Source organism: Phoca vitulina, unplaced genomic scaffold, assembly GCF_004348235.1.
Source record: "Phoca vitulina isolate PV1807 unplaced genomic scaffold, GSC_HSeal_1.0 scaffold19, whole genome shotgun sequence".
In the NCBI taxonomy this organism is placed as follows: Eukaryota; Metazoa; Chordata; class Mammalia; order Carnivora; family Phocidae; genus Phoca; species Phoca vitulina.
Genome location: NW_022589722.1, coordinates 26,951,428 through 26,978,681, shown reverse-complemented (window position 1 = coordinate 26,978,681; position 27,254 = coordinate 26,951,428). Strand labels below are relative to the sequence as shown.

At 37.9% G+C, this 27,254-nt stretch overlaps 3 protein-coding genes across 3 annotated transcripts in view; 2 read left to right on the top strand and 1 right to left on the bottom strand.

Annotated features, from left to right (window-relative positions):
* Positions 1-9,197, bottom strand: part of XPNPEP3 (X-prolyl aminopeptidase 3) — a 72,679-nt gene extending 63,482 nt beyond the window's left edge. The window contains exon 1 of the mRNA XM_032416207.1: positions 9,043-9,197. Within this exon, the coding sequence (XP_032272098.1) occupies positions 9,043-9,106 (64 nt within the window). The 5' untranslated portion in view covers positions 9,107-9,197. The remainder of the gene's footprint in view (positions 1-9,042) is intronic.
* On the top strand, positions 895-2,919 carry DNAJB7 (DnaJ heat shock protein family (Hsp40) member B7). Its single transcript, XM_032416210.1, has one exon. It carries the CDS (start codon positions 1,586-1,588, stop codon positions 2,513-2,515), a length of 930 nt encoding a protein of 309 aa, XP_032272101.1. The 5' UTR covers positions 895-1,585; the 3' UTR covers positions 2,516-2,919.
* Positions 9,198-9,542: 345 nt separating the features above from the next.
* Positions 9,543-27,254, top strand: part of ST13 (ST13 Hsp70 interacting protein) — a 29,300-nt gene continuing 11,588 nt past the window's right edge. The window contains exons 1-5 of the mRNA XM_032416205.1: positions 9,543-9,849; positions 15,254-15,311; positions 17,731-17,806; positions 19,609-19,679; positions 24,055-24,121. Coding sequence (XP_032272096.1) covers positions 9,740-9,849; positions 15,254-15,311; positions 17,731-17,806; positions 19,609-19,679; positions 24,055-24,121 — 382 coding nt within the window. The 5' untranslated portion in view covers positions 9,543-9,739. The remainder of the gene's footprint in view (positions 9,850-15,253; positions 15,312-17,730; positions 17,807-19,608; positions 19,680-24,054; positions 24,122-27,254) is intronic.

Genomic DNA, 27,254 nt, shown 5'->3' with positions numbered 1-27,254 from the left:
GAAAGCAGAAACATCAAGCAGAGACAATAATTTTGAGAAGTTCAATTGCCAAGAGATCAGAGATAATGGCACAGCAGCTAGAACGGGTGAGAGATCAAGGGAGGGAGAATAATTAGAAGCAAATCCTTGTGTAATATCTTAACACTCTATTGAAGTTGGTTTTTCAGTGTTTCTTATATAAATTCCTCGAGAGCGGAATTTTCTGTTTTCTAACTCCTATCTGTATTACGGGTTCTTAATACATATTTGTAGAATGTCTAAAACCTGAACTCTTAAATCCTGGTCCAGGAAATGCAATATAGAATTTAGAATCAGATAGATTCAAGTTCAAATATCAGATTTTTCACTAATAAGCTAGGTAGCCTTAGACAAGTTTATCTTTAAGAACCTCAGGTTTCTTATGGGCACAAAATATTTATTTTCCTAGAATGCTATTAACAATTACACGAGAAACTGTGTGTAAGTCACTTGGTATAGTATTTGACCTAAAGATGGTGCTCAAATAATGTTCAATATTATCATTATTATTATTTTCAGTGGCATCATGTGTATGCCATTCATACATACATGTAGACAGGTATACTGTAGAGAACTGAAAACCAATCTGAAGTAGCTCTCTGCCCCAATCACACTACCATTTTTTTTTTTTTTTTTGAGGGGGAGCACATATCACATTATTTTGTTTTCTTTTTTATTATTTATATTCCGTTATAATGTAAACCATGAAAATCAGAATTTCTTGTTCAATACTATTAACATCAGTGGTTAAAACTGTCTCACACAAAGTAGACATTCAATAATTATATACTGAACAAGTAAGTGTACAATTTTCAAAATCTTTAACTACATGTTTTAAAGTAGTAAACTTGGAAGTGGGTAGACACTGTCATCTCAAATCATTCAATACTGGCATGCAGAAAGCTTGTGTATTACGCTACTTCAGGAAGCCTTCCCTGAAACACCCCAAGTCTGGGCTAGGTGTCTCTCATGATTGCTTAGCATCCAGGGCTTCCCCCATCAGTCCTTATTATACTGTAATCGAGTTGTATTTCCTATCGAATTGCCTCTTGTCGCAAATAAACAAAAATGTCATCTACTTGAATACTTTTCCATGTAGTTCACGATTTCTTCATTTTTCAAAACGAAACACAGAACTGGGAAACAAGTTATTAAGGCTCAGTAGCCTAGAGGTCATATTATGCAAGGGGCATGCTGTGGACATCAACAACAGGTCCCACTAGTTTATGAGGCATTGTTTGAGGCTTCCAGGAGAATATAGGAGAAATAGTCCAGAGGATGGTCTGGTATGACTCTAGACTAGCTCTATTTGGAAGGTCTAGTCCCTATCCCAACCCCAGAATGACACCATAATGCAAACCTCTCTGACATAAGCTTGTAACTCTGCTTGCCACATAATCAGTGTCCTAATGTCTCCTAGCAGTGTCTAACATTGTCTTCAATGTAAAAATGTGCCTATTTGCGGTTACTGCCTCTACCACCACCGCCAGGAGAGCTTGAGCTGAGAGGAAACTACGGTTCTCACTACTCAGACCCAGAAAACCCCTTTTCAACAATCTGTTAAAACATGGTGGATTACTATGAAGTTCTAGGAGTGCAGAGATATGCTTCACCTGAGGATATTAAAAAGGCTTATCGTAAAGTGGCACTTAAATGGCACCCTGATAAAAATCCAGAAAATAAAGAAGAAGCTGAGAGAAAATTCAAAGAAGTAGCTGAGGCATATGAGGTATTATCAAATAATGAAAAACGGGACATTTATGATAAATATGGCCAAGAAGGATTAAATGGTAGAGGCAGCAGTCATTTTGATGATTCTTTTGAATATGGCTTCACATTCCGTAAACCAGATGATGTCTTTAGAGAAATTTTTGGTGAAAGGGACCCATTTTCATTTCATTTCTTTGAAGACTCACTTGAGGACCTTTTAAATAGTCCAAAAAGCTCCCATGGAAGCAGAGGTACAAGATCCTTTTTTGGAACCTCTAGTAAATATCCAGTTTTTGAAAGATTTTCTTCATATGATACAGGATATACACCATATGGTTCACTGGGCCACGAGGGCCTTAATTCATCCTCCTCCCTGGCATTTGATGATAGTGGGATGAGCAACTACATATCTGTTACAGCTTTAGGTAAGATTGGTAATAGCAGAAATACAAATACACAGAGAATTACTGAGAATGATCAAGAAAGAGAAGAAGTTGACGATGATGGTGAGTTGAAGTCCTTCCTTATAAATGGTGTGGCAGATGAAGAGGGCTTTGCAGAAGAATGCAGTTGGAGAAGAAAGTTATTCAACAATTATTCACCAAAGTCCTACAGCCCCAAACATGTAACTCAATATACTTTTGTGGATAATGATGAGCAAGATATACCTTGGGTCACCAGCAACTGGAATCCCTCTATTTTCTCAGCAGGATTCAAAGAAGGTGGTAAGAGAAAAAAAAAGAAGCGTAAAGAGGTGCAGAAGAAGTCAACCAAAAGGAATCGTTAAATTGACTCTTCAGACACATTATGTTCATATAACAATTGAACATGACTCTCTGTGTGTTTTGGTTAATCAGAGTTCTGTAGATAACATTTGTTTAATACTATACTAAGATTATGTTTTAACACGTTTAGCAGCATTGTGGACATTTGGTCAAAGGTTGTTTGGATTAGGTATATCAGAAAAAGATGAGTTTGTGGTGACAGTGATGTTAAGAATTTGGAAAACAGCAAATACCATTTTACTTTTTTTAGAGCTAAACATTTACAAATCATAGAGTTTTTCTTTAGCAGAGCTTATGATCTATTTCATTCCTTTTATCTATTTGAAACTACCGTGCAAACTTCTGAAATGTGTATAGCATTAAGAGCTAAAAACTTATTAAGATACACAGGTTCAGACTATATAATTATTCATGAAATGAAATTTTACCAATAGAGGCAGAGCATTTGACACATAAATACATTATAAATAAAAATTAAAGCATGAAATATTTTAAGTTAAAAATAGCTAGAATTATATTTGCACCCCCATGTTTACAGAACTTATTCACAATAGCCAAGAGGTAGAAGTAACCCAAATACCAATCAATGGATGAATAAACATACATATGGTAAAATATTATTCAGCCTTAAAAAGGAAATCCTGTTACATGCTACATGGGTAAACTTTGAAACATTATGGTAAATGAAATAAGCCAGTCATAAAGACGAATCCTTATGATTCTACTTACATGAGATAAAAAATTGATAAAAACAAAGTAGAATCGTGGTTACCAGGACAAGGGAGGGAGAGGTGTTAATGGGTCTACTTTTAGATTCCAAAATGAAGAAGTTCTAGAAATCTGTTTCACAAAGTATATTTAAAAATGATTAACATGGTAAATTTTATGTTATGTGTATTTTACCACAATTAAAAAAGAAAACTAGACTTATCCTGGATTTCTCAGAGCAATGTGGCTATTTCATGTATGGTAGGCCTACAGTGAATCACTCCAGACGAAATTTTCTATTTTCTTTTTTACTATATTCTATGTACACAGGATCTACAAAGACATTACTCTAAAACACCAGCTTTAGCCAATGTAATTTAGGGTTACGATGGAAGAAAAATTAGTTACAGATACATCAGACATTGAGCAAGTGGTCTTAGCTAAATGCAGACATTTGCTTATTTTAAATGAATTTAATTTCAACATAATTACTTCTTAGCTTCCTCTAATTATTTTATTTTCAAAATATATTACTTTTCAGCCCATGATTTTTATTCATTCATTCATTCAATGGTATTTTTTGAGTACCTGCTATTTGTCAGGTACTTGGGATATAGTAATGAACGAACACCAAAAATCTTAGCTGTCACAGAGCTTACAAACTGGGCAAAGACAATAAACAAATACTAAGTAAAATATAATGTTAGTCATAGGTGCTAAAGAAAACAAAATAAAAGGGGACAGAAGTTTTGGAATACAAGGGTTGAAATTGTAGTTAAGGTAGCCAGAGAAGGGGGGCACCTGGCTGGCTTAGTCGGTAGAGCACGCAACTCTTGATCTCAGGGTTGTGAGTTCGAGGCCCACGCTGGTGGTAGAGTTTACTTAAAAAAAAAAAAAAACAAAACAAAAAACAAACAAGACTAAGGTAGCCAGAGAAAAATGATGGTTAACATCTGAGTAAAGATGTAAAGAAAGTAAAGGAGTTAACCATGTGAATATGAGGTGAAAGAGTATTCCAGAAGGAACAGCAAGTGAAATGTCTCTAAGGCTAGATGTTTAAGGTGTGTCCGAGGCTCACAGAGGAGTTCATTGTGAACAATTAAGAGAACAAGCAGATGAAGTTAGAAAGGTAACAGGAGGTCAGATTATGCAGGGACTGCTAGATCACAGTATGGACTCTGTTATTATAGGTGGGACAGGAAGCCACTGAGGCTCTGAGCAGAAGAGTGACATAATCTGATACATTCAAACAGGCCCACTCTGGCTGTTATCGTTTTTTTTTGTTTGTTTGTTTTAAATGATTTATTTTAGTAGGGTGGGCAGAGGAAGGAGTCTCAAGCTGACTCCCTGTCAAGTGAAGAGTCTGACATAGGACTCTATCTCACGACCTTGACATCATGACCTGAGCCAAGATCAAGAATTGGATACTCAACCCACTGAGCCATGCAGGCACCCCTGGCTGTTGTCATTAAGAAAAGACTCAAAGTAAGCAGGTGTAGAAGCAGGGAAATCAGGCTACTGCTAGAATCCAGACAAGACACGGTAATCGCTTGGTCCAGAGTGGTAGAAGTAGGGGTGGTGAAGAGTGATCACATTCTGGATATAGTCTAAAGGCAGGGCCAAGCAGAATTTACTGACAGGCTGCATACTGGGTATGATAGGAGTCAAGGTTTTTCGCTTTAGCAACTGAGAGAAGGGATATGCCATTATCTGAAATAGGAATGTAGGTGTTAAGTTTTGGATGTGCTACGTTTGAGATTCCTGAATTTATCGACTGAAAAGAATTTCTTGGATTGACTTGCATTCTGCATATTCCTCGCCATTAAATTTTTTTTTAGCGATCTATTGATCATATTATTCTAATCTTTTATATCTTAGAAATGTAATGACTGCACATTTTAATGTGACTAAAAGATGAGAGCAAATAATCTAGCAAAACTAAAACCCAATCACCTTTGGCAAGATACAGTTCAGTGGCATATAGCAATGTAACAAATCTGGAAACCACAAAAGATAGTAACAACTACTCTTTAAATGACTGCTATAGTAAAATGTGAGCTTTTGCTTAATTTTGTTTGATTTTTAGTTGGTCGGTGGAGTCTATAGGAGGGACTGCTAACGATTTGCATTAACTTATTTTCAGGGGGCACCTGGGTAGCTCAGTCGCTTAAGCGTCTGCCTTCGGCTCAGGTCATGATCTCCCCTCCCTGCTCAGCGGGGAGTGTGCTACTCCGTCTCCCCCCACCCTTCCCCCTGCTCAAGCTCTCTCTCTCAAATAAATGAATAAAAATCTTAAAAAAATAAAAAAAATGAACAAAACTTATTTTCAGAAAATAAAGTCATAAGAGCTTAGAGTATTTTATTTTTTTAAAAAAAGATTTATTTATTTGAGAGAGAGAGAGCATGCACAAGCAGGTGGAGTGGCAGAGGGAGAGGGAGAAGCAGACTCCCGACTGAGCAGGGAGCCTGACATAGGGCTCAATCCCAGGACCCTGGGATCATGACCTGAGCTGAAGGCAGATGCTTAACCAACTGAGCCACCCAGGTGCCCCAGCTTAGAATATTTTAAATGCTACTTTTATAAAATGTGTTTGGTAAAGTTTATCTGTCATGTATCTGGGACTACTCAGAGTTGAAAAAAAACCCCAATTTTCCAACAACAAAACCAAAACCCAGTGTCTCTGAAAATTTAAGAATGCAACAAACAACATGCCCTCCAGTCCATTTTTCCACTCTTAAACAGATAACTAAAAATTCAGATTTAATCTTACTCAATAGCTTAAAATTATCCAATGGTTTCCCACTGCCTAGAGGAATGGGAACATACAAGACCTTTAATGAGCCAGCCACCAGCTTTTCTTCCTAACTTGTTTTTCTTTTCTTTTTTTTTTTTAATTTTATTTATTTGACAGAGACACAGCAAGAGAGGGAACACAAGCAGGAGGAGTGTGAGAGGGAGAAGCAGGCTTCTCGTGGAGCAGGGAGCCCGATGAGGGGCTCAATCCTAGGACCTTGCGATCATGACCTGAGCCGAAGGCAGACGCTTAATGACTGAGCCACCCAGGCGCCCCCTAACTTGGTTTTTTAATCACCTCTTCCTACACCTTATGCTTGAACCCAAATTTTTCCAAAATGTGTTCCAAGGGATACCAGTTCACCACAGAAAAAGGGCCCCATGGTCAAATACAGTTTGCAAATTACTGCCAAATACCTTTTTTTTTGGAGACTTAGAATTAGTCTATTACGGACATGATGAAATGCAGCACTCCCCAAACTTATCTGACCACAGAACCATTCTGGTGTAACACCTACTACATGCCTACGAACAGATTTCTGAAAAGCTCCTCCAGGCTTACTGAGGATTGAAAAGCTTTGTTCCATGCCTTTGCATATGCTCCCTTTGGCAGAATGACTCTGTTACTCTAGTCTGCTTGATAAAAGCCTTTTTCAAGTCTCAAATGTCTCCTAATGTTTAAGGGCATGCCCACATTTCCTCTTGGCCTCTCCCTGCTGCCAGGAAACATCTATCACTTTTTCTTTTTCCCCATCACTATTACTAAATTTAGTATGTTATATTACAATTACTTGCTTCTTTGTCTACCACGATGGTAGAAACCATGCTCCATGCTCACATGTGGTGCTCAATGTTTGTTGAATGAATTAACTGCAAACAGGCTTTTAAAAAATTACGTATTCTTTATTCAATGTTTTCACTTTAGGATTGCATGACTCTCACAGATGAGAAAGTTTCCTATTGTACTCAATACTCTGTACTACAGAGCCTTTCTAAAGAATGGCAACCAAGAGCACCACAGACATGCAAAGTTCTATCTATGAGCATATCAAGAGAATAAAATTTTCGAACTCTGAAACTTAGTAAAATCCCCAAATGACATTTTTTACAACCCATTACTGCCTTTCTTGAGCCCCTATGCCACTTGAGTCAAGACTCTTAGAATCTATTGCTATACCGTCATTTATCTATTGCTTGTCTATCACCCTGACATGACAGTGAGCAACTCCAGGGAAGTGGAGATTCATCCACAGTGACTACTAAAGTTATTGAATGAAGAGAACATTCTTTTTGGCTCAATAAAAAGTTCCAAAAGGACTCTAATAAGCCAGAGTTAAGACCTACTGGTGGTATAACAGAAAAAGCAGTAGACAGCAATTATACAACTAAAATTGCTGACTTGCAACTTGTGATCCTGTGTTGGTTTCAGTTCAGTAAAATGAGGGTAACTGCCCTAACTTATTGGACTTGTGAAGATCCAAGGAGATCATCCATTCAAAACACCAATATATATATCATGGTGTTAATGTTAGGAAATGATTAAATTTACTTATTGCTTTAAGGCAAAATGAAGCATAACGAATATATTTTTCAAAGACCTTGGCATGTATAATCCAATGTCTAGTGTTAACCTTCCATGGGGCGCCTGGGTGGCTCAGGTCATGATCGCAGGGTCCTGGGATTGAGCCCCATATTGGGCTCCATGCACAGCAGGGAGCCTGCTTCTCCCTCTCCCTCTGCTGCTCCCCCTGCTTGTGCTCTCTCTAATAAATAAAATCTTAAAAAAACACACACACACACACTTTCATTAATAAGGTTTTACACAAAGCCTCAGTTAAAAAAAAAAAAAAAAAGAGTCACAAGCAAAAGATGGTTCCGGCTCTAAATCATAGGTTGTGGCTTCTGTGATTAAGACTACGTATCTATTCATCTACTCCTATGGAGAAGAGCTTTCTGCAACTTAACTATTAGAATCAAAGAGCAAATTCTGTGCACTGGACAGTGGTTTTTACTTTTTTAAGGAAAAAAATCTTATAATTACCATCCCACTTTCATTAAAGTAGATCAATGTAAGAAATACACGCCAAGGGGCGCCTTGGTGGCTCAGTCCTTAAGCGTCTGTCTCCGGCTCAAGTCATGATCCTAGGGTCCTGGGATCGAGCCCAGCGTCGGGCTCCCTGCTCCGTGGGAAGCCTGCTTCTCCCTCTCCCACTCTCCCTGCTTGTGCTCCCTCTCTCGCTGGGTCTCTCTCTATCAAATAAATAAAACCTTTATAAAAAAAGAAAGAAATACACGCCAAGCATGTGCTCTGGTTCACACATTGTTCACCTACTGGCCAAAAACCCTGAAATATGATCCAATGGCAGATCCGCCCGCAAGGTAGTTGATTCAGCTTTCACTGTTCGAGGTTTATGTTCATCAGATTAACTGTTCGCGATAGAGTACACCCTACAAGAACGGTCCCCATTATTCCTGGATTCCTTCATCTTGCCTTTACGAACAAGGCTTTCAGACATTAAAAAGCCCCGGGAGTATTTCCAAGCATTCCGAGAGGAACCGCTCAAAGGATCTGTGTTACTAAACATGTTTCTTGTACATGCTGGAACCAGCTCTCAAGTCAACTCTTTGAAAACACGAAAACGGGATTTTATAGTAACCTAACAGAAACACGAGCTACTTGATTTGAGACACTTCGTTATTTACGCAAGTGAAAACTGACACAACTTCTAGGAGTCCGAGGAACTTTGAAGACAGCCCCTCTGGGGGATGACACACACTTTTCTCTCTGCAGTCATTCCGGCTTCCCAGAATACCTCAACGGTAGGGAGAACACAGGGCCCACCCTTTTCCAGAAGCAGCAGGTAAAGAAATCCGAGGAGCGCACAAAGGATTTGGGAGTGGAGGCCCCAGCAGGAGAAGGGTCCGCCGAACCAGAGATCGCCTGAGACCAACTTGGATCCCTCTGGGGCACCTCAGGTTTCTCAGAGAGCAAGCCCCGGAGGGGACACCGTGGGAGATGAATCTAACCTGAGAGGCAGCGGGCGCTTGCTACGGCGGGAACCAGCTTAGTTGCTGAGAGTAACCAAAGCATGACGGCCTCGCTCACGCGGCAGAACGTAAAAGAGAAAAGTAGCCGGAGAAGTGGCCGTCCGCAGAATTGCGTCGCCAGGAAACCAGGCCAAGTGCCCCTCCCCTTCCGGCCAGCGCCGCTCGGCGGGCTTTCCTTCCATAGCGGCGCTGAATGCTGACGTCACGCCCAGAGCTGTGACTGACGTCCTTGCGGGAGCGCCCGTTTGCTGTCCTGTCGTCGTGCTCCACTTAATGCCCACACGAACAGAATGTCTGAAACTAAATGATTCCCTGCAGGGGCTGATATTTCCCGTCTCCTTGAAAGCACCATGTGGGGGGATTGATTCAGAGAACTCGCTCAGATTTAGAATACAAGAATGCATTTGTAGAAAGGCAGGCAACAGCGTGAACAGCCACACTTCTAGAAGGTTCTAGGAAGTGCGCAGGGGCAGAGGCGGAGGGAGTAGGAATGAACGGGCGTAGGACCCGGGGTCACGAGACCGTTGGGTAGGCGGAGCCAGCAGCCGGGGAGGTTCTAGTCTGTTCTGCCTCGCGGCAGCCGCCCCCTTCCACACGATCACGCTGAGCTAGTGCCCGGGCTTGGAATCGGGCCGCAACCTAAGCCGCGCCTGCCGCCTTTCACCGCCTCTGGACCATGGACCCCCGCAAAGTGAGCGAGCTTCGGGCCTTCGTGAAAATGTGTAAGCAGGATCCGAGCGTTCTGCACACCGAGGAAATGCGTTTCCTGCGGGAGTGGGTGGAGAGGTGAGACCGGGGCCGAGGACCGTTGGGGGTGGGAAGAGGGACGGCCGGAGGGGAAGCTGGGCGGGAGCTGGCGTGGGGCGGACGAACGGGGAGCTCCGCCACGAGGGCCGCCGAGTCGCCGCTTGTTTGTGGCTCTCCCTGGCCAGGAACCGGAGGCGACTTCGGGGTCTAATGGAGGATTGGGAAGCTTAGATAGTACAGAGGTGGGGAAGGAGGAGGCACAGCTGGGTTCTCTCACCTTGAGGTGGTTAGGGGTGTGTCTTGGGCGAAATATAAAAGCAGAGATTGCACGGACTTGGGCACTGTAGACGTGGGGCGGGGGAGCTGCAAGATTTCGCTTTCGCGTGGAGTTGTTTTCTTGAAATCTCATGTCCTGCTTAGGTCGCAGTGGCACATAGCTCTTTTACACACTGTGTCTTTAAAAATAGTGTTTTCATAAGGATAATTTGTTACGTAATGAGTTATAATAAAATGGTAATTATTAGATTACTTTTAAATTTACAGCGATTCTAACTGCGTAGAATTATTTTGGGAATCACTTATTGGTACCTCCGTAATATTGGTGCCATTACACTAAACATTTGAAAAAAAATGATTTTTCAAGGACCAGCATGTTACCATGATCTATTCTTGTTATCCTTAAATCTAGAGTACTTCGGTACGTGCACAGAATTAATTGAATAGGCATTGTGCCAGATGCTAGGAAACCGTGTAAGTGCAGTTTATTTAGTGATACAGATGAATAAATACAGAAATCTGTTTTGATATTTACTGTCTAATAGAGATTAATATTCTTCATATTGAAGGAGAACTTAAGGGAAAAAGGGAGTCTTCCCCGAGACGGTTTTTAAAAAATCACTTCTACTGGTGAGGAATTTAAATGACACACAAATCGCACCTCATTGTGATAATAGCGACAGTGCAAAGCAATGTAACTCCTTAGAGGTACTACCCTAAACATCGATCTATTTTAGTGATACTTTTATAGGGGAAGATGAACCCATAATTAATCATACACTTTAAAGAATATTTCTTTCAACAAACTCTTCTAAGAAAGAAACTTGTTAAAATCTACTAACGCTGTATGTAGTGGTACGATATTTTCCCTCTAAGAAGTTTCTCAGTTTTTCTCCTCCACTAGTTTTCTAGCTATGGTAAGATTTTGCTCATGTTATAAATGTAAAATTCCGAGATCACTTACAGTTACTGCAGTAATTTAAAAACTTGTTGATAATAGTTAACAAGAATACTGTTTTGTAAGGGGAAGACCTACAAGATGCTAATTTCAGGACTAGGAGTTCAGGCCTAGATTTTAGTAGTTTTTTTTTTCTCTTGAATAAGTTGATAATCCAAATCCTTCACTTGAGATACTTATATGTTTTTAATCTCTTATATTTACTTATGAGAGGAAAGAGCCTGCAATTAAATTGTTTATAGAATTCCAGGTAAAGCTGACGTGTATACCACAGGAAGAAGTGGTTGATGCCAAGACTGAACGTGATACTGAGTATATACAATGTTTTGTTCCACTGCTGAGAGGAAAAAGGGAGTTTTGAAGAAAAAGCTAAAACAACTCTAAGAACAATGTAACTTGTGCTGGAGTGATTATGGCTACGTAGAGAATTCCAGTTTAATGTCTGGAAAATATTGTCAGACATTATTTCCAGAAAATACTTACCTATCTTTTTTTTTTTTTTAACGTTTCACATAGGTAATTCTATTTTTTTAGTCCAGCTATATTTTTCTTGTGGCATCCTAAATTTTTGGTTTAAGTATAGGATGAAGCATCTTGGCACGTGTAGGGGCCCTATTCCGAAGTTTTCGTTATCTATTTTAATCTAAGCTAAAATTTTTGTAGTCTTTGAGGCTTTTGCTTGAAGCGCATCAATTTCTCTCTGCCTTTATGTCAGCCTTCTTAAGTGCAGGATTATAGGAGATTGGGCTGAATGTGGAGACTTGTGGGTCCAGAAATATTCCCAGGCCTAATCCTACCATAAGGGCTCCTCAAGTTGAAAGCATATCAGAGTTCTTCTCTGTTCATACTAGATTAGTCGTAGGTGTCCAGGCTTAGACATTGAAGAACAGTTTATTTAATCTATTTGCGAGAATTTTTACTATTTATAGTTTAAAATTTTATTTGGTGTTAAGAATTTATTTAACAACCTTTTAAATTGGGCAGAGAGAAATAAAGAATTTTTTTTGGCTCAGTGAGGATCCAGGGAGACAATGATCTTTTCAACAAATACGTTTTGGGGTATTTTTGTTTTTCTTTAGGAAGAAGCATTTTTTGACACTATTATTTCATTTTATGGTAATTTAAGATCAAAGGGAGTACCTTTGTGTTATAATTTCCAGCACAGTGCATGGCACATGGCTTTTCAGTAAATACTTTAAATGAAGTGAACAGGATGCACGTCTCTTCTCAATGAATTCAGAACATAGCACCCAGTTTTTTGTACAGGTGCTTAATAACTATTGCTCAAAGCAATTTGAGCAATTAAGAGAATTATGAATGGGGTTTTGGAGATTCCATATGAGGAAGGTCTCTGCACTAGCCCTACTTGGCAACATAAAAGCCTATACTGACAAAGTCCAGTTTGTAGTGTTGGGCAGGGAATTAGTGTGTTTTAAATCTTGAAAGCATTAAATTAAATTTTTGTACCTATAAATTGGTGTTAACCTTCCAATAGTGAACTAGAATTTGGAAAGTGAGAAACTAAATGTACTTACGAATAACCTTCTTGTGTTCCTTCCCTCCCTGTTTTAAAATTTAAAAAAAATTTTGAAACTTGCAGGAAAATTTCAAGTACAGTACATTTTTCCTGAAATGATTTCCAGTGTTGTGGCCTCAGCACCATTGTGTATTTCCTACAAGGACAGTCTCTTCAATACAACCACCAAATTCAGGAAACTAAGAATGATACATTAATGCTATCTAGTTCTCAGAATTATATGTTGCACTTTATTGTTGAGACTTCTAATCTCTGTTTTCAAAGGATTTTTCGATCTTTCCTTGACTTTCATGGCCTTGGCAGTTTCGCGTATTACAGGCCAGTTATTTTGGATAATTTCCCTCAATATGGGTTTGTCTTATCTTTCCTAAGGATTAGATTTAGCTTAATACATTTTTTAAAAAAAGATTTACTTATTTTAGTGAGAGAGCGAGAGCATGAGCTCTTGCGAGCAAGTGGGGTGAGGGGTAGAGGGAGAGGGAAAGAGAATCTCAAGCAGACTCCAAGCTCAGCGCAGAGCCGGGGGTTTGATCCCACAACCCCGAGATCACGACCTGAGCTGAAACACTGGATGCTTAACCGACTAAGCCACCCAGGCACCCCTAGCATAATACATTTCTTGGTAAGACTGTCCCTTCCCAAAGTTTTAACATAAGTTAGACTGTTAGGGCTGTGTCCTGAAAGTTGCATTTTGAAACTTAGGAAAAACACAGCTTAAGAAGCCCTGTGTTTTCATTAAAATTTAACTGCAAAGAACTATTGTTTGATTACTTTTTTTTTTTTTTAGATTTTATTTATTTATTTGACAGAGACACAGTGAGAGAGGGAACACAAGCAGGGGGAGTGGGAGAAGGAGAAGCAGGCTTCCCGCTGAGCAGGGAGCCTGATGCTATGCGGGGCTTGATCCCAGAACGCTGGGATCATGATCTGAGCCAAAGACAGACATTTAACGACTGAGCCACCCAGGCACCCCTAATATTTGATTACTCTTTTGAAAAGTAGTTTTTCTGTAGATCAGAATTTTAAAGAATTTTGTTTATATGCCTGTTTCTTATTAAATCATTTTACTTTGCTGAATTACAAACTAAGAATTAAAAAAATTCTTTTTCATGTGGGAACCATTTTTCTTTATTAAGGGTACTGAGTAAGTAAAGATTTTTTTGTAACTGTCACATTAAACTGAATGGGGAAAGTGTGCACATTTTTCTTGATTGGTGCTTAACAAGAAATTCCAAACTTTGTCTGTTATTGCATTTGCTGTTTTAGATTTATAGTTTTGTTTCATGTTGGCTTCATTTTGTAAGTGAAAAGGCAAGCCACGGGGTGGGAGAAGATCTTTGCAACACATAAAACTGACAGAAGGCTTGTATGCAGAGTATACAAAGAATACCTACAGATAAGTATTACAGGATAATCTAACAGAAAGCTGGATGAGAGTTGAACTTTACACAAAAGGCTCTTCAGAGGGCCAGTAAATGAATGAGAAGGGACTAAACTACCATGAGATACTACTATACATCTATCAAAATGGCTAAATATTTAAAAGATGGACAATAGCTAAATGTTGGCCGAGGTGTGGACCAACTGGATTTTTAAAAAAATTATTGGAATTCTTATGCACCGCTAATACAAGCGTAAATTGGTAAAAGAACCTTGAAGAACCAAATCCATTTCCCTTTTGGAAACCAGTATCCATTTAAATCCAACATACACATACTTTGTGTCCAGAAATTCCATCTACCTGAAAGGAATGTAAACATGGATATAACTCTAGTTACAAAGAATACCTAAGGGTGTTTTGAAGTAGATTCCTTTGTTTTCTAAGTGAATATATCTCTCTTTTTTACATAAAAGTTAATGCCTTTTTTTTTTCTTTTTCTTTTTTTAAGGCAAATTTTAGTTAAGTCCTTGTGACTTCCAGTTTTCACTATCGTGGAGGAGTGCCCTTAATCCATTGAACATTTTAGTCGCTGTACTGCTGCTGCATGGGGCCCATATACTTCAGGGTCTGGCCCAAATGGAGCATATAGCACTAATTCTTCATAGTCTTTTTTACTCCTTGTTTTTAAGTTATTTGTTTTTAATTCATGGTATTGTCATGGAATGTTTGGGAAAGGACTTACAAGGCCAAGGGGAAGTATTAATGGGTGGATTGTAGAAGGGATAAGGAGAAAATATATATTGTGAGGGGCATATGAAATATAAGCAGAAAGAGTCTTTGTAGGTCCTAGTCAGAGGAAACAAACATTTTGAATTATTATACTATGACTTCATAATTATTTCATAAACTGATTATTTTAATTTAAGTGAGCGCTTACTAAAGTTGAGGTTTTGGATTCAGTATACCTACTGAATTCTAACTTGTACAAATGATTTTGTTATTGCATGTTTTTCTGCCTCTTCCTTGGGAATGGGCACAGAGAAGCTACATAATTAATGTTTATTAGGCTTATTGAGGCAAGGAAAGGGTTAGATTTTCATTAACCAGTAAAAAAAAAAAAATTTTAAGCTGAAAAACCTAATACTGAAGCATTCAAATTAATTGAGTTTACTCTTAAAGGTTTGAGAAAGTAACCATCTAAATATCTTTTTTTTCCAGTGTAAGTAAATGTTGCTTTGCTCAGTGAATTTTAGTTTTCTAAACAAATATCTTTTTTCTCATCTTCCTCAAGCATGGGGGGTAAAATACCACCTGCCACTCATAAAACTAAATCAGAAGACAATATCAAGGTAAGTTATGAATTTCGTGTGTATGTTTAGTGATAAAGTACTGTAAGGTTTTTAAAGTGCTGTTCTCAAATTGCCATTCCTGATTTCCCCAGGATCACTTGGAAATAAGATATTTGTAAAATTTCTGTTTGGACATAGAGTATCTGGAATCTCATTTAACACTGAGAATTTGGGGTTGAATGTTCACTGTGTTTGAGAACAAAAGCTTGTGTGTGTTACATGCATGACCTGTGGGTGGTAAGCTCTGTGACTGTGTGCGTTACGTAGTCTTCATCATCATTGCATCTTTAGCACCTAGCACAGCGTTTTATGCATGGTAGGTACTTGATTAAAATTTGCGAAGTAAATGAAAAATAGTCCAAATCAAAGTTTCTCTACCATATCACCTGAGGGTTATTTTGGAGTATGAGTCAGCATATTTGCCAAAAAAAAAGATGCCAAAAGATTAGGAGGAGCTTACCAGTAGCTGATGTTTAGAGATGGGGGTGGGTGTACCCTTAAGAATGCTTCCTTCAAGAGAAGAGCAGGGTGGAGGGAACAAAAAAGACTTTGGGTGGTTCGTGAGAAAGAAAGCAGAAAAGAGCCCACTACACTCCTTTAAAGTGGGCAGGAGGGGCGCCTGGGTGGCTCAGTCACTAAGCGTCTGCCTTCGCCTCAGGTCATGATCCCAGGGTCCTGGGATCGAGCCCCGCATTGGGTTCCCTGCTCGGCAGGAAGCCTGCTTCTCCCTCTCCCACTCCCCCTGCTTGTGTTCCCTTTCTCACTGTGTCTGTCTCTGTCAACTAAATAAATAAAGTCTTTTAAAAAAAATAAAGTGGGCAGGAAACCAGCCCTAACAATGGACAGAGGTGGGGGTTAACGCCAAGCCAAGCTTCCTAGCTGTCCAGCACTCATTTTAATTTCATTTTTATTTTAATTTCCGATCCTCCTCCAAAAACCCTTCCCATTCTTTTTTTCTTTCCTGTTTTTTCCTTTCTTCCTTTCCTTCTTCCCTCCCTTCCTTCCTTCAAAAAAAATGCTTCCTTCAGAATTCTTATTTGTCCTATTTTGTGTTTTCATGCCTAAAATATTTTTCCCCAAGTTTACTTCTTCCCTTCCTTTCTTTTTTTAGAGAGAGAACACGAGGGGTGGGGGAACAGAGAGAGAGAATCTTAAGCAGACACCGAGCTGAGCATAGAGCCCTACATGGGGCTGAATCTCCCAACCCTGCAATCATGACCTGAGCCAACCATGTGCTTCTCCCTAAGTTTTCTGGTTAGCAGTCTTAAATTGTTAAGAAAATTTACTGTTTTATTTTTTAGAACCTTAAACAAGGTTTATCTATCTGGATATGAAATCAGAAGTTCTATCTTTGAACAAGTGAAGTGAGAGAAGTTAAAAGCCCCAAAAGTAGTTACTTTAGAGGAGTCATTCGTCAGAGTTACTAGTTCCTGATAGGATACTTTGATAGGATACCTAGACAGGATATTTTGCTATATGGTAAACATCTATGAAGACAAAATTATATTTAATCTATGTCTCTGCTAAAATATTTTTGTAAGAAAACATTCTGATTTGGAATTACATGCTAAAGCATCTGACACCTTGCACATGGTAGGGTCTCAACATATATTTTGTAATGAGGTAGGGTTTTGAACCTAATTTTTAAGAATTATAAAAAGTCGCAACCTAATTCACTGGTTATATAATATATACTAATACAGTTAAATGAATAGATGGGGGTGTGCTGGTTGTGATATATTTTTTATGAAACACAGCATTGTGAAATGGAAAGGTCAAAGTGCAGAATTGTCTTATCTATGCGTTGAGAATATCTAATGGGATACCCAGAAACCACACTGGTTACTTACAGGATGGGAAGGAAATTTGGTTTTCATCATGTGTACCTTGAAATTCTTTGAATTCTCATCATTTATGTATTACAGTTCCATTGTTTCATATTTGAAATTCCAAACTCAAAACCCTTGAAAATGTAAAGATTTTTTAGTGTATTTGTTTGGCAGTAAAGCATAATCTGAACAGATGTGAGGCTATTTATAGTTTGTATCCCACTAAGAATGCTCAGACTTTATTTTGCAGAAATAGTAATGTGTTGATTATGGAGAGTTGTGGACCACAGTGCCTGTTGAGGGTGCAACATAAGTATGGGTTATGCATTTGTATTAGGTTCCTACAATCCAGCATTTTTTAAGTTCTAAAACTTGTTTAAAAGGTTTGGAGGAGGGATTTTACCTATTCTTACTTTAAAAAGAGAAATGAAAACAAAACTAAAGCAAGTTTACCAAAACAGTGTAAGAAAGGGTATATTAACAACTGAAATACAATGTATGTGAACAGTTTATATATGTTTTTATAAATTAGTATATATATTGGGCGTGTTACTAAATACTGAAAGCATTGTTTGCCTTCCCTTTGCTAGGAAGAAAAAACAGATAGTAAGAAGGCGGAGGAAAACATAAAGACAGACGAACCATCAAGTGAGGAAAGTGATCTAGGTGAGGAGATTGTGTAGTTAGTTTGTATTTGATAATCTCATGATGAGATCCTGTGCCGATTTTTACTAAATTGACTAAATCAAGGCTAATAGAAATGTAATGTAGCTGAGCTACATATGAAACTTAAAATTTTCTGGTAGCCACGTTTAAAAAATTTAAAAATTAAACAGATGAAATTAACATATCTAAACTATCTAAAATATTAACATTTCAACGTGTAATCAATATGGAAAAATTATTAGATCTTTTCCTTTTTTTCATACTAAGTCTTCAAAATCCAGAGTGTATTTTATACTTACAGCACATTTCAATGCAGATGTTAGATGTTATATTTTTGTGGAAATATTTGCTGTATATGCAGACTTAATGAAATTTGTAGTTGGGTAACATACCCAAGTTGTTGTAAATATATGTAAAAGTTTTCCAATAACTGAATCAAGTACCAGAAAATTATTCTGTTACTACTTGCACCCACATTGATTAAACTTGTTCATTTTAGAAGAAATGATACGCCATGAATTTTGTTTTTTTTGTTTGGGAGTTTTTTTAGGCTGCAAACTGACAAAAATCTTTTCCTAAATTTGGAAGTCCTTTGAGACTATAAATACATATCCCAGTTATTAAATGGGCAGTCTCTTAATTCATAGACTCTGTCTAAAAGCTAAAGAAATGTAATTTTTCGAATTTTGAATCAATTGATCTTTGATACTGTTAGAAAGGACTTCTTGTTTGCGGGCTTAATTGATGATCTTTCACTTTTTGTAAAATACCTTTTTCAGTCTTACTATTTCCCAACAATTTCCATAACTATGATAATGACTTACCATCTCTTCATCCAAAAGCATTTTCTTTTTTGTATATGAATTAAGCTGTTTTATAGTTAGACAAAGGTACAAATTCAGTTCCTAGTAAAAGTTGATGAAAATTTTTTTGTTCGACGACAATTTGAATTTCAGGTAGCTAATTTCAGTTTCATTCTTTTGTTTGTTTTTTTTTTTTTTTTTTTTTTAAGTTTATTTATTTAATCTCCATACCCAATGTGGGTCTTGAACTCACAACCCTGAGATCAGGAGTCACATGCTCTTCTGACTGGGCCAGCCGGCTGCCCCTCAGTTTCATTCTTTTTTACTGTCAGCGTTAAACATTAAATTCACTCTGTTTGCTAAAAATGTCTCTTAATATTTTATCTATTATCTTGAAAAGTTTTTTTATATTGAACAGTTATTATGTTTTCCTTTACTGTAGCAAGTTACAGTTGTCTGTCCTGAAATTTATGACTTATATCTCTTTCTAGTTTCTTTCTTTGCTGTTTTGGTTATAGTGCTAGCTTTTGATTTAGAGTCTGCCTCAGCATTGTGCTTTATCCTAAAATTTATCTGTAAAAAAAAAATTTATTACGATTTACATCATCACTCTAACTTGTGCTATCTGCATAAAATATTTTTGAAAACATTACATTGATGTGTAGAATAAAATATTTGAATCATTTTGCTGACACTGACTAAATCAGTGGTGTCTCTGTGTAGTACTAGAAACTGCACTTGCCAACATTCCCACTACAAAACAGTGATAAATATCCTAGATGATGCAACCGTTGAAATATAATGTTTACAAAAGAATAAAGTAGTATTTAATGGGGAAATATTTTACAGTGCATCAGTTTAAATAAATTAACATAAAGTAAAATAATTAGGTTATCAGTTGGAGTGGCCATAGTTCATTAGTTTTTAAGAGTCTTATGCAACTAGTGGCTGCTGTATGGGACAGCACAGGTCTTATGGTCATTTTCTTAATTTTGGCAGAAATTGACAATGAAGGTGTGATTGAACCAGATACTGATGCCCCTCAAGAAATGGGAGATGAAAATGTAGAGGTAAGTTCAGTGGCTTATTTTCTGCTTGTTGTAAGGAATGTGAAGGTCCCACCTATTGCAATGATTTTATGACATAATTCTGCCAGGAAAAGAACATACTAAATCTTTCTCTGACTTAAGGTATTTAGGAAAGCAATTTTATTTTACTACTTAAAATATTTGTGAAAATACCCGTTATTTTCTTTTTTCTTTTTTTTTTTTTAAAGATTTTATTTATTTATTTGACAGAGAGAGACAGTGAGAGACGGAACACAAGCAGGGGGAGTGGGAGAGGGAGAAGCAAGGTTCCCGCGGGGCAGGGAGCCCGATGCGGGGCTCGATCCCAGGACCCTGGAATCACGACCCCAACCAAAGGCAGACGCTTAACGACTGAGCCACCCAGGCGCCCCAGTACCCGTTACTTTCAATCATACTCTGTTACTTTCTGTTTACCTGCTTTTTCAGTTTGCATCTGTTTTGACCACTCTTTAGACTACAGAGTTTGCCTAACATTTATATTTAGAAATGAAATTGCTTATTAATGGGATATCTAATATCCCATTGTTTTCCAAAATGGTTTTGTCACATTGGGTACAGTTTTACCCTTAAGGTAGTAAGAATTGGTTCTTGGGAGAGGGCTTGCAAAAAAACTTAGATATTACAGTGGTCAGTGGTCTTCCAGAGGTTCATAACATATATGCAATGTATCTGTGTGGTGTTAAAATGGAATGGGGGAGTATAAAAAATGTCTCAAATGGCTCTTTGGGGGTTGATAGTGAACAAAGGCTTGAGAAACACTGAAACAGCGTAGTAGTGGTTTAGAAGCTTGGTCCATGTCCTCACCAACACTTGATACTATCAGATTTCATCTTTGCCAGGCTTATTGTGTGAAATGGTACGCCCTTCTGGCTTTTAATTTGCGTTTTTCCAATTTCTAATAAAGTTGAGCATATTCTGATGTTTATTGGTCCTTCACAGGTATTTGTGAAGTCCTATTGTGACTTTTCCCATTTTTCTTCTGGGTCGTCTTTTTTCTCACTGATTTATAGTTCATTTTATGTTCTAGAGACTAACAATTTGTCATTTATATGTACTTCACATATTTTCTGCTAAGTTTGTGGCTTGTCTTCACTTTATGTTGTCTTAATAAACAGTTTTAGTACAGTTAAATAGATTATTCTTTTATATATTACGCTTTATTTCAAGGTTATAAGTGCTGTAATAAATCATTTTTTCATTATGAAAATTTTGTGTGTTAACCTTTTCACCTTTAGTCTACCTGGCAGCACTATTAAAGAATTCCTTTCCTCACCAATGCCAAAATACACTGTTTCCATATATGTGTGGGTCAGTTCTGGTGTTGTGTTCTCCTTGTCTAATTTTTTTCCATGTGCTTATAACACATTGTCTTACTTGGTTTTATATTAAGTCTTGTTATCTGATAGGGGGACTCCCAACAATTTAAGAGTATTTTGGCTGCTTTGTTGGCCTTTGTTTTTCCATATAAATTTTAGAATAGTATCAATTCTCTCCGCCCTCAGTTAGAAGTGCATTAAATTTAAAATCAAGTTAGGGAGAGGATACAGCTCACTGTTGTGATTAACTACCCATGAATATATATATCTGTCTAATTTTTAGGTCTTTTCTGATGTTTTTAGATAATTTATTAGCATTTTCTCCATAAAGGTCATGTGCATCTTTAAGAACAAATATAGGTACTTTTTGTCACTGTTTGTGAAAGGAATTTTTAAAAATTATGTATTGATGATGCTGTATCACTTTGACTTGTCTAGGCTTATAACACTGTATTTGTGCTACTTGGGATATATTGGGCATTTTAAATTCTAGGGTTAACTTTCTTTACCTCTGGAACATTTTCATCTAGTATCTTTCAAATATTTCCTCTTCCCCATTCTCTCTACTGTCATTCTGGAGTCCTAGTTAGATATGTATTAGATTTTTTTCACTATTAAATTCTGTTTCTTTCTTTTTATTTTTTTTAAAGATTTTATTTATTTAATTGACAGAGAGACAGTGAGAGAGGGAACACAAGCAGGCGGAGTGGGAGAGGGAGAAGCAGGCTCCCCGCAGAGCAGAGAGCCCGATGAGGGGTTCCATCTTAGGATCCTGGGATCATGACCTGAGCCGAAGGCAGACGCTTAACTGAGCCAGCCAGGCGCCCCTTAAATTCTGTTTCTTTGTCACTACCGAATTATGTATGCTTTCAGTCATTTGGCTGTTAATGTTTGAATTTGAATGCTTATGTTTTTCATCTTTATGTCTTGGCTTTGATTCATTTTAAAGTATACTGGGTTATTTATAAGTCTCTTTTTCAGAACTTGCCTTTATTCTTTTAAACATATTATAAACTTTGTCGAACTCTTCCTGGTTTTATTCTTTTATTTTTCCTGACTCTTGCTCATTGAGGGAGGTACCTTGTTTACTTGTGGATGGTATGTGTATGTGTGTCTGTGTGTATTTTGACTGCGCGCATGTGTATGTGTGTGTGTTGGAATTTTGACCATGAGTTCTTTGATATCTCACCTGGAAAAGTTTTTGAGGCCTGAGTAGAAGGTGTATTCCTCCAAAGAGGAAAGTGTTTGCTTACATCGAGACTCTTGAGTTGGAGCTACCAAGTCAAGGACCACTTTAAATTCTCAGCTTGGTTTTTTTTGTTGTTTGTGTAACTATACAAGTAATGGGAATTCCACTGGAAAGCCTCGCTTATCATTATGAGTTTACAGGGGAATTTTTTTTTTTTCTTTTTGCTACTTGGCTATACCTTTCTTTGGGACAGGTTTATTTTTGGTTTGCTATTATGCTTGCAGGTATAGGCATTGGGGATTCCAGATTTATTGGAGGGTGTCGATTAGACAACATGCATTCCCTTCTAGACTTTCTTTCATGTGTCCTGCACTACATTTGAAAACAATTGCGAGGTCACCAGGTTTGACACCTGAAAGGGTGAAAGCAGATGGAGCATTCGGCTCCCATACTGGATTTCAAGTCTTCTTTTAATCTTGTTCTTTGAGGATTTCTACATTCTTAGGTCAAAGATGGCTTTTACACTTACTCAGGGCATCATGTGTAACATATTGCCACAAACTGAAGTTGTCTTTTTTTTTTTTTTTCTCCCAATTTGGCTTTGTTACGATGTCTTACTATCTGGGAAAGTGTGTCTTTGTTGTTTTCTTCTTTTTCTTTTCAAAAGATTTTAAAATTTTTGTTGGAATTACTTCAAATTTATTGAGTAAGTTGGGGTTAGGTTGAAGTATTCAAAAAAATCTTTCCATGAACATAGTATACATTTTATGTTCTTTCGTAGAATTTTACTTTTGTTCCCCCTTTGAAAGTCTTTTTTTTTTTTTTTAAGATTTTATTTATTTATTTGACAGAGACAGCGAGAGAGGGAACACAAGCAGGGGGAGTGGGAGAGGGAGAAGCAGGCTTCCCACCGAGCAGGGAGCCCGACGAGGGGCTCAATCCCAGAACCCTGGGATCATGACCCCAGCCGAAGGCAGATGCTTAACGACTGAGCCACTCAGGCGCGCCCCCGCCCCCCCCGAAAGTCTTACGTGTTCTTAGAATGGTATCTTGTTCTGTCCTATTTTGTAACTGATTTTTGCTGATGTGGAGGAACTCTGGATTTTTATGTTGTTTCTGTGTTTCTGAGGACTATTGAATTGTTTTGGTAGCTCTAATAGCCTGTGATTCTTGAGTTTTCTAGGTAAACTTGAAGACAGCTTGGTATTTCCTTTCAATTCTTAAACCTGTCAAATCATATTCTTAATGAATTAGCCAGCACCAGTAATATTTTACACAGTGGTTGGTGATAGAGTAGATCTTTTTGCCTTTTGTTAAACTATCTTAACTTTCTGTTTAGGTGGGATGTTTGCTGTAAGTTTTTGTTACTAATCTTTGTACTGTCAGCATCTTGTACAGTGTTCTGTACAGTATAGGTACTCAGTAGTATGTTTGTTGGAACAAAAGAATGAGACATTTCACTTAAAATTTAAGTCTAACAGGAACTAGCTTTAGTTACATCTTTACGAGGAGATTGAGTTTTAGTATTTGTGAAAAACTAGAAAGGAGTTGGTGGGACAGGAGCAGGAACATCCTGCTAAGATTGGTTGGGATGGAGGGAAGCAATGGTCATGTCTAAAGTAAAGGGTAGGGAGTGAAATTTATTGTTTATATTGTTTATATGAAAGATTAAAGCTCATCCTGTGTAATTTCTTACTAATCACTTACCATAGTTATCCTCTTGCTCCCTGGAGACTAGAGAAGAATGAATGAAAATGGGGGTTGTGTCTACCCCATCCCTAAGAAAGCCCAAGCTGCTTCCTTCTCTTTGCTTTCTCTGTTACTTCTAAGTTGACCTACAATTTCCCCCTAGATAACCGAGGAAATGATGGATCAGGCAAATGATAAAAAAGTGGCTGCCATTGATGCCCTAAATGATGGTGAGTGATTTTTTTTTTCCCTCTTTGCTATATTTCTGTGGTAGTCTGAATATTCTTTTTCCCTGCAGCAACTGTTAAATAGTGGGAAAGTGGAAGGGAACTTATATTTATTAAGTATCTTATGCTGGAGAAGAAATCGTCTTGTTCTCTACCCACCCATTCCCCCCTTGAAAAAGAGGCTGAAATCACTCAGGTATTAATTACCTTGCCTCAGGGCACGGACACATCCTGATGTGATTGAAAGACTCCTTTCCTGACTAATCCTGGTGTTTGTCCACTGAGGAGAGGCTTTAAGATAAAGGTGAATGTTTTTCAAAAAAATTGGTAGTATTAGAACAGTGGCTCTTAATCTTGTATATAGCAACACCCTTGACAAATGATGTCCGTTGGCATAATGTTCTTGTTCTAATCTTTATGTGTTAGACCCTCTTCAAAAGATCCTTTCAAAGTGGGAGAATGCTGGTAATATAGTAAGCATAATATTTAATCAGTTAAAATTTGTGAGAACAAATCATTTCTTAGCTTGGGTAGTATGCAGACCCCTTCATAGCTTTGTGGTAGTGTGTCACACAATGCCATTGTGGGAGAGCTGCTGCTGTCTAATGCTGATGTGCATTTGGACTTCATCCGTAGACTTAGAAGATGACTAAAGTTTTAGAAAGTTCAGTATTGATTGCTGTTCCAGTTGGCAAATAATACTTGCTTTCTTTTTTTGTAATCTTACCACCTTCTTCGTTTAGGTCATTATCACATGTTTATGCCATTGCATTGGCCTTAATAGTTTGCCTATCTGAAATGTCTATTTCCTTTATTGCTTTCTATTCACTGCCTCTAGATTATTCTTTCTTAGAACCGCTTTTTATTTTCACACATTCCCTTGCTTGTAACTCTGACTAGCTTTTTGCATACTTTTTGAAGATGTTCATCATAGCGTTAGACCTGCTAGAGTCTGATCCCATGTATTGCCTTCCCAGCCTTGTTCTCTTCTTTTGAATATTAACCTTCCATTACAGCCAGACCTCGCTGTTCTAGAATTTTCCTATACTTTTGTACTCTGCTGCTTCTTTCTAAAGCTCTTCTTCACCTATTTCAGCTTTTAATTCATACCCATCAATTGATCCCAGCTACTTCTCTTCCTGGCCATTCCTTTCCCATACTTATCTTTTAATTTTACTACCACCTAAGATTTCTGTTTATCCAGCATTTATTTTGTGCCTACTACCTACCTGACAGTTTTATTATATGTGCATTATTTTATTAAAATCTCATACTACTCCCATTTCACAGGTTAATGAATAATTTGAGGGATCAGAAGGGTTTTGACTTGTGCAGGATCTCACTGCGCCATAATATCAACTAATTGTTTTTGTCACTTATTTTGGCATATTCTTATATTTTTTAAATTTGTTTTATTTATTGCTTAGCAATTTTTAAGGAAAATGAAGCTGTTGTCGCCATCTAAAAAGTCACGTTCTTGTTTTTTTCCACATTTATTTCTAAGCTGTGTTCATGTATAAATTTAACCCCGTTCTAATTTTATTTTATTAAAGATTGATTAACTTATTTGAGAGAGAGACATCACTGATTAACTTATTTGAGAGAAACAGCATGAGTAGGAGGGGCAGAGGGAGAGAGAAGCTCAAGTGAACTCCACGCTGAGCATGGAGCCTGACTCTGGCCTTGATCCTAGGACCCTGAGATCATGAGCTGAACCGAAATCAAGAGTTGACACTTAATTGACTGTGCCACCCAGGCGCCCCTAACCTAGTTCTAATTTTAGAATAAGTGCAATTTTATAGTATATCCTAGAGGGATATAAAACATTAGTATTCTAAGCCAGGGATTGTAGATTCAGGCCCTACCTGGGGTTGGAGGGGCAGAAATATAATTAAATACTGAACTTTGGAAGCCAAAGTGCCTGGGTTTGAATCCCAGCTCTGGCAGTTACCAGCTAGATAAACTTAGAGAAGTTATTCTTTGTCTCTGCTTCTGTTTCCTCCTCCTTTTTTTTAATGATTTTTAAAAAAGATTTTTATTATTATTTGAGAGAGAGTGTGTGAGCAGGGGGAGGGGCAGAGAGGGGGAGAGAGAGAGAATCTCAGGCGGACTCCACGCTGAGTGAGGAGCTTGATCTCAAGACCCTGAGATCATGAGCTGAGCCAAAACCAAGAGTTGGATGCTTAACTGACGGAGCCACCCAGGCACCCCTGTTTCCTCCTTTGTAAGATAAGGATAATGTACCTACCTAGTATATTGAGTCATGAGGGATAAATGAATAAGTATGTGTAATGTGCCTAGAATAGTATCTGGCATCGTTATTATTAAGGTCCTGGTATTACTAAAATGTCAATAGTCGTAATTTAAGTAAGACCTTAGTAAGTATTTTTAGCTGTCACGTTATTAGTAACATTACTATGCTTTTTTCAGTTTAGTATATTTATTTAGACCTCTAGGCAGTGTTTAGATGCTGGATATACAGTGAGAAAAACAAAACAGACCCAAGTTCTTTACCTCATGGACCTCATATATTACTGGGAACAAAACCATATTCATAATTTAATATTAGGTGGTAATAAGTGCATGAAGAAAAACAGAGCTGAGTAAAAGAATAGTCAGTGATGGAAGCTCTATTTTGCAAAGGGTGGTCAGAAAAGCATATGATGAAGTGAAATGTGCAAGCCATGTGAGGGAAGAGCCTTTGAGACAGAGGGAAGAACAAGTACAGAGGCTAACTGGGGGAGCATATGAGATGAATACATATTCAGGGAATAGCAGAAAGGCCTTGTAGCTGGAGTGTGGTGAGTGAAGGGGTAAGAGTGGTAGAACTGAGGTCAGAGAAACTCTTCAGAGTAGGAGATACATGGTGGGAAGGTGGTGAGAAGGATAGATCACTAAAGATCTGTAGTAGATGTACAAGATCACTTGTAGACCATACTAAGGACTGAAAATTTTAACCTTAAGGATGATGGGAAGCCACTGAGGTGGTAGTGTTGTGGGGTGTTTTTTGTTTTTGTTCTGTTTTTGTGTAGGAAAGCTTCATCATGAGATGCATTTACTTTTGAAAAGGATTATTTTTGCTATTTTCTGTAGATCAAATTCTAAGGGCAAATAAGGGTATGTTCATTACAGAAGC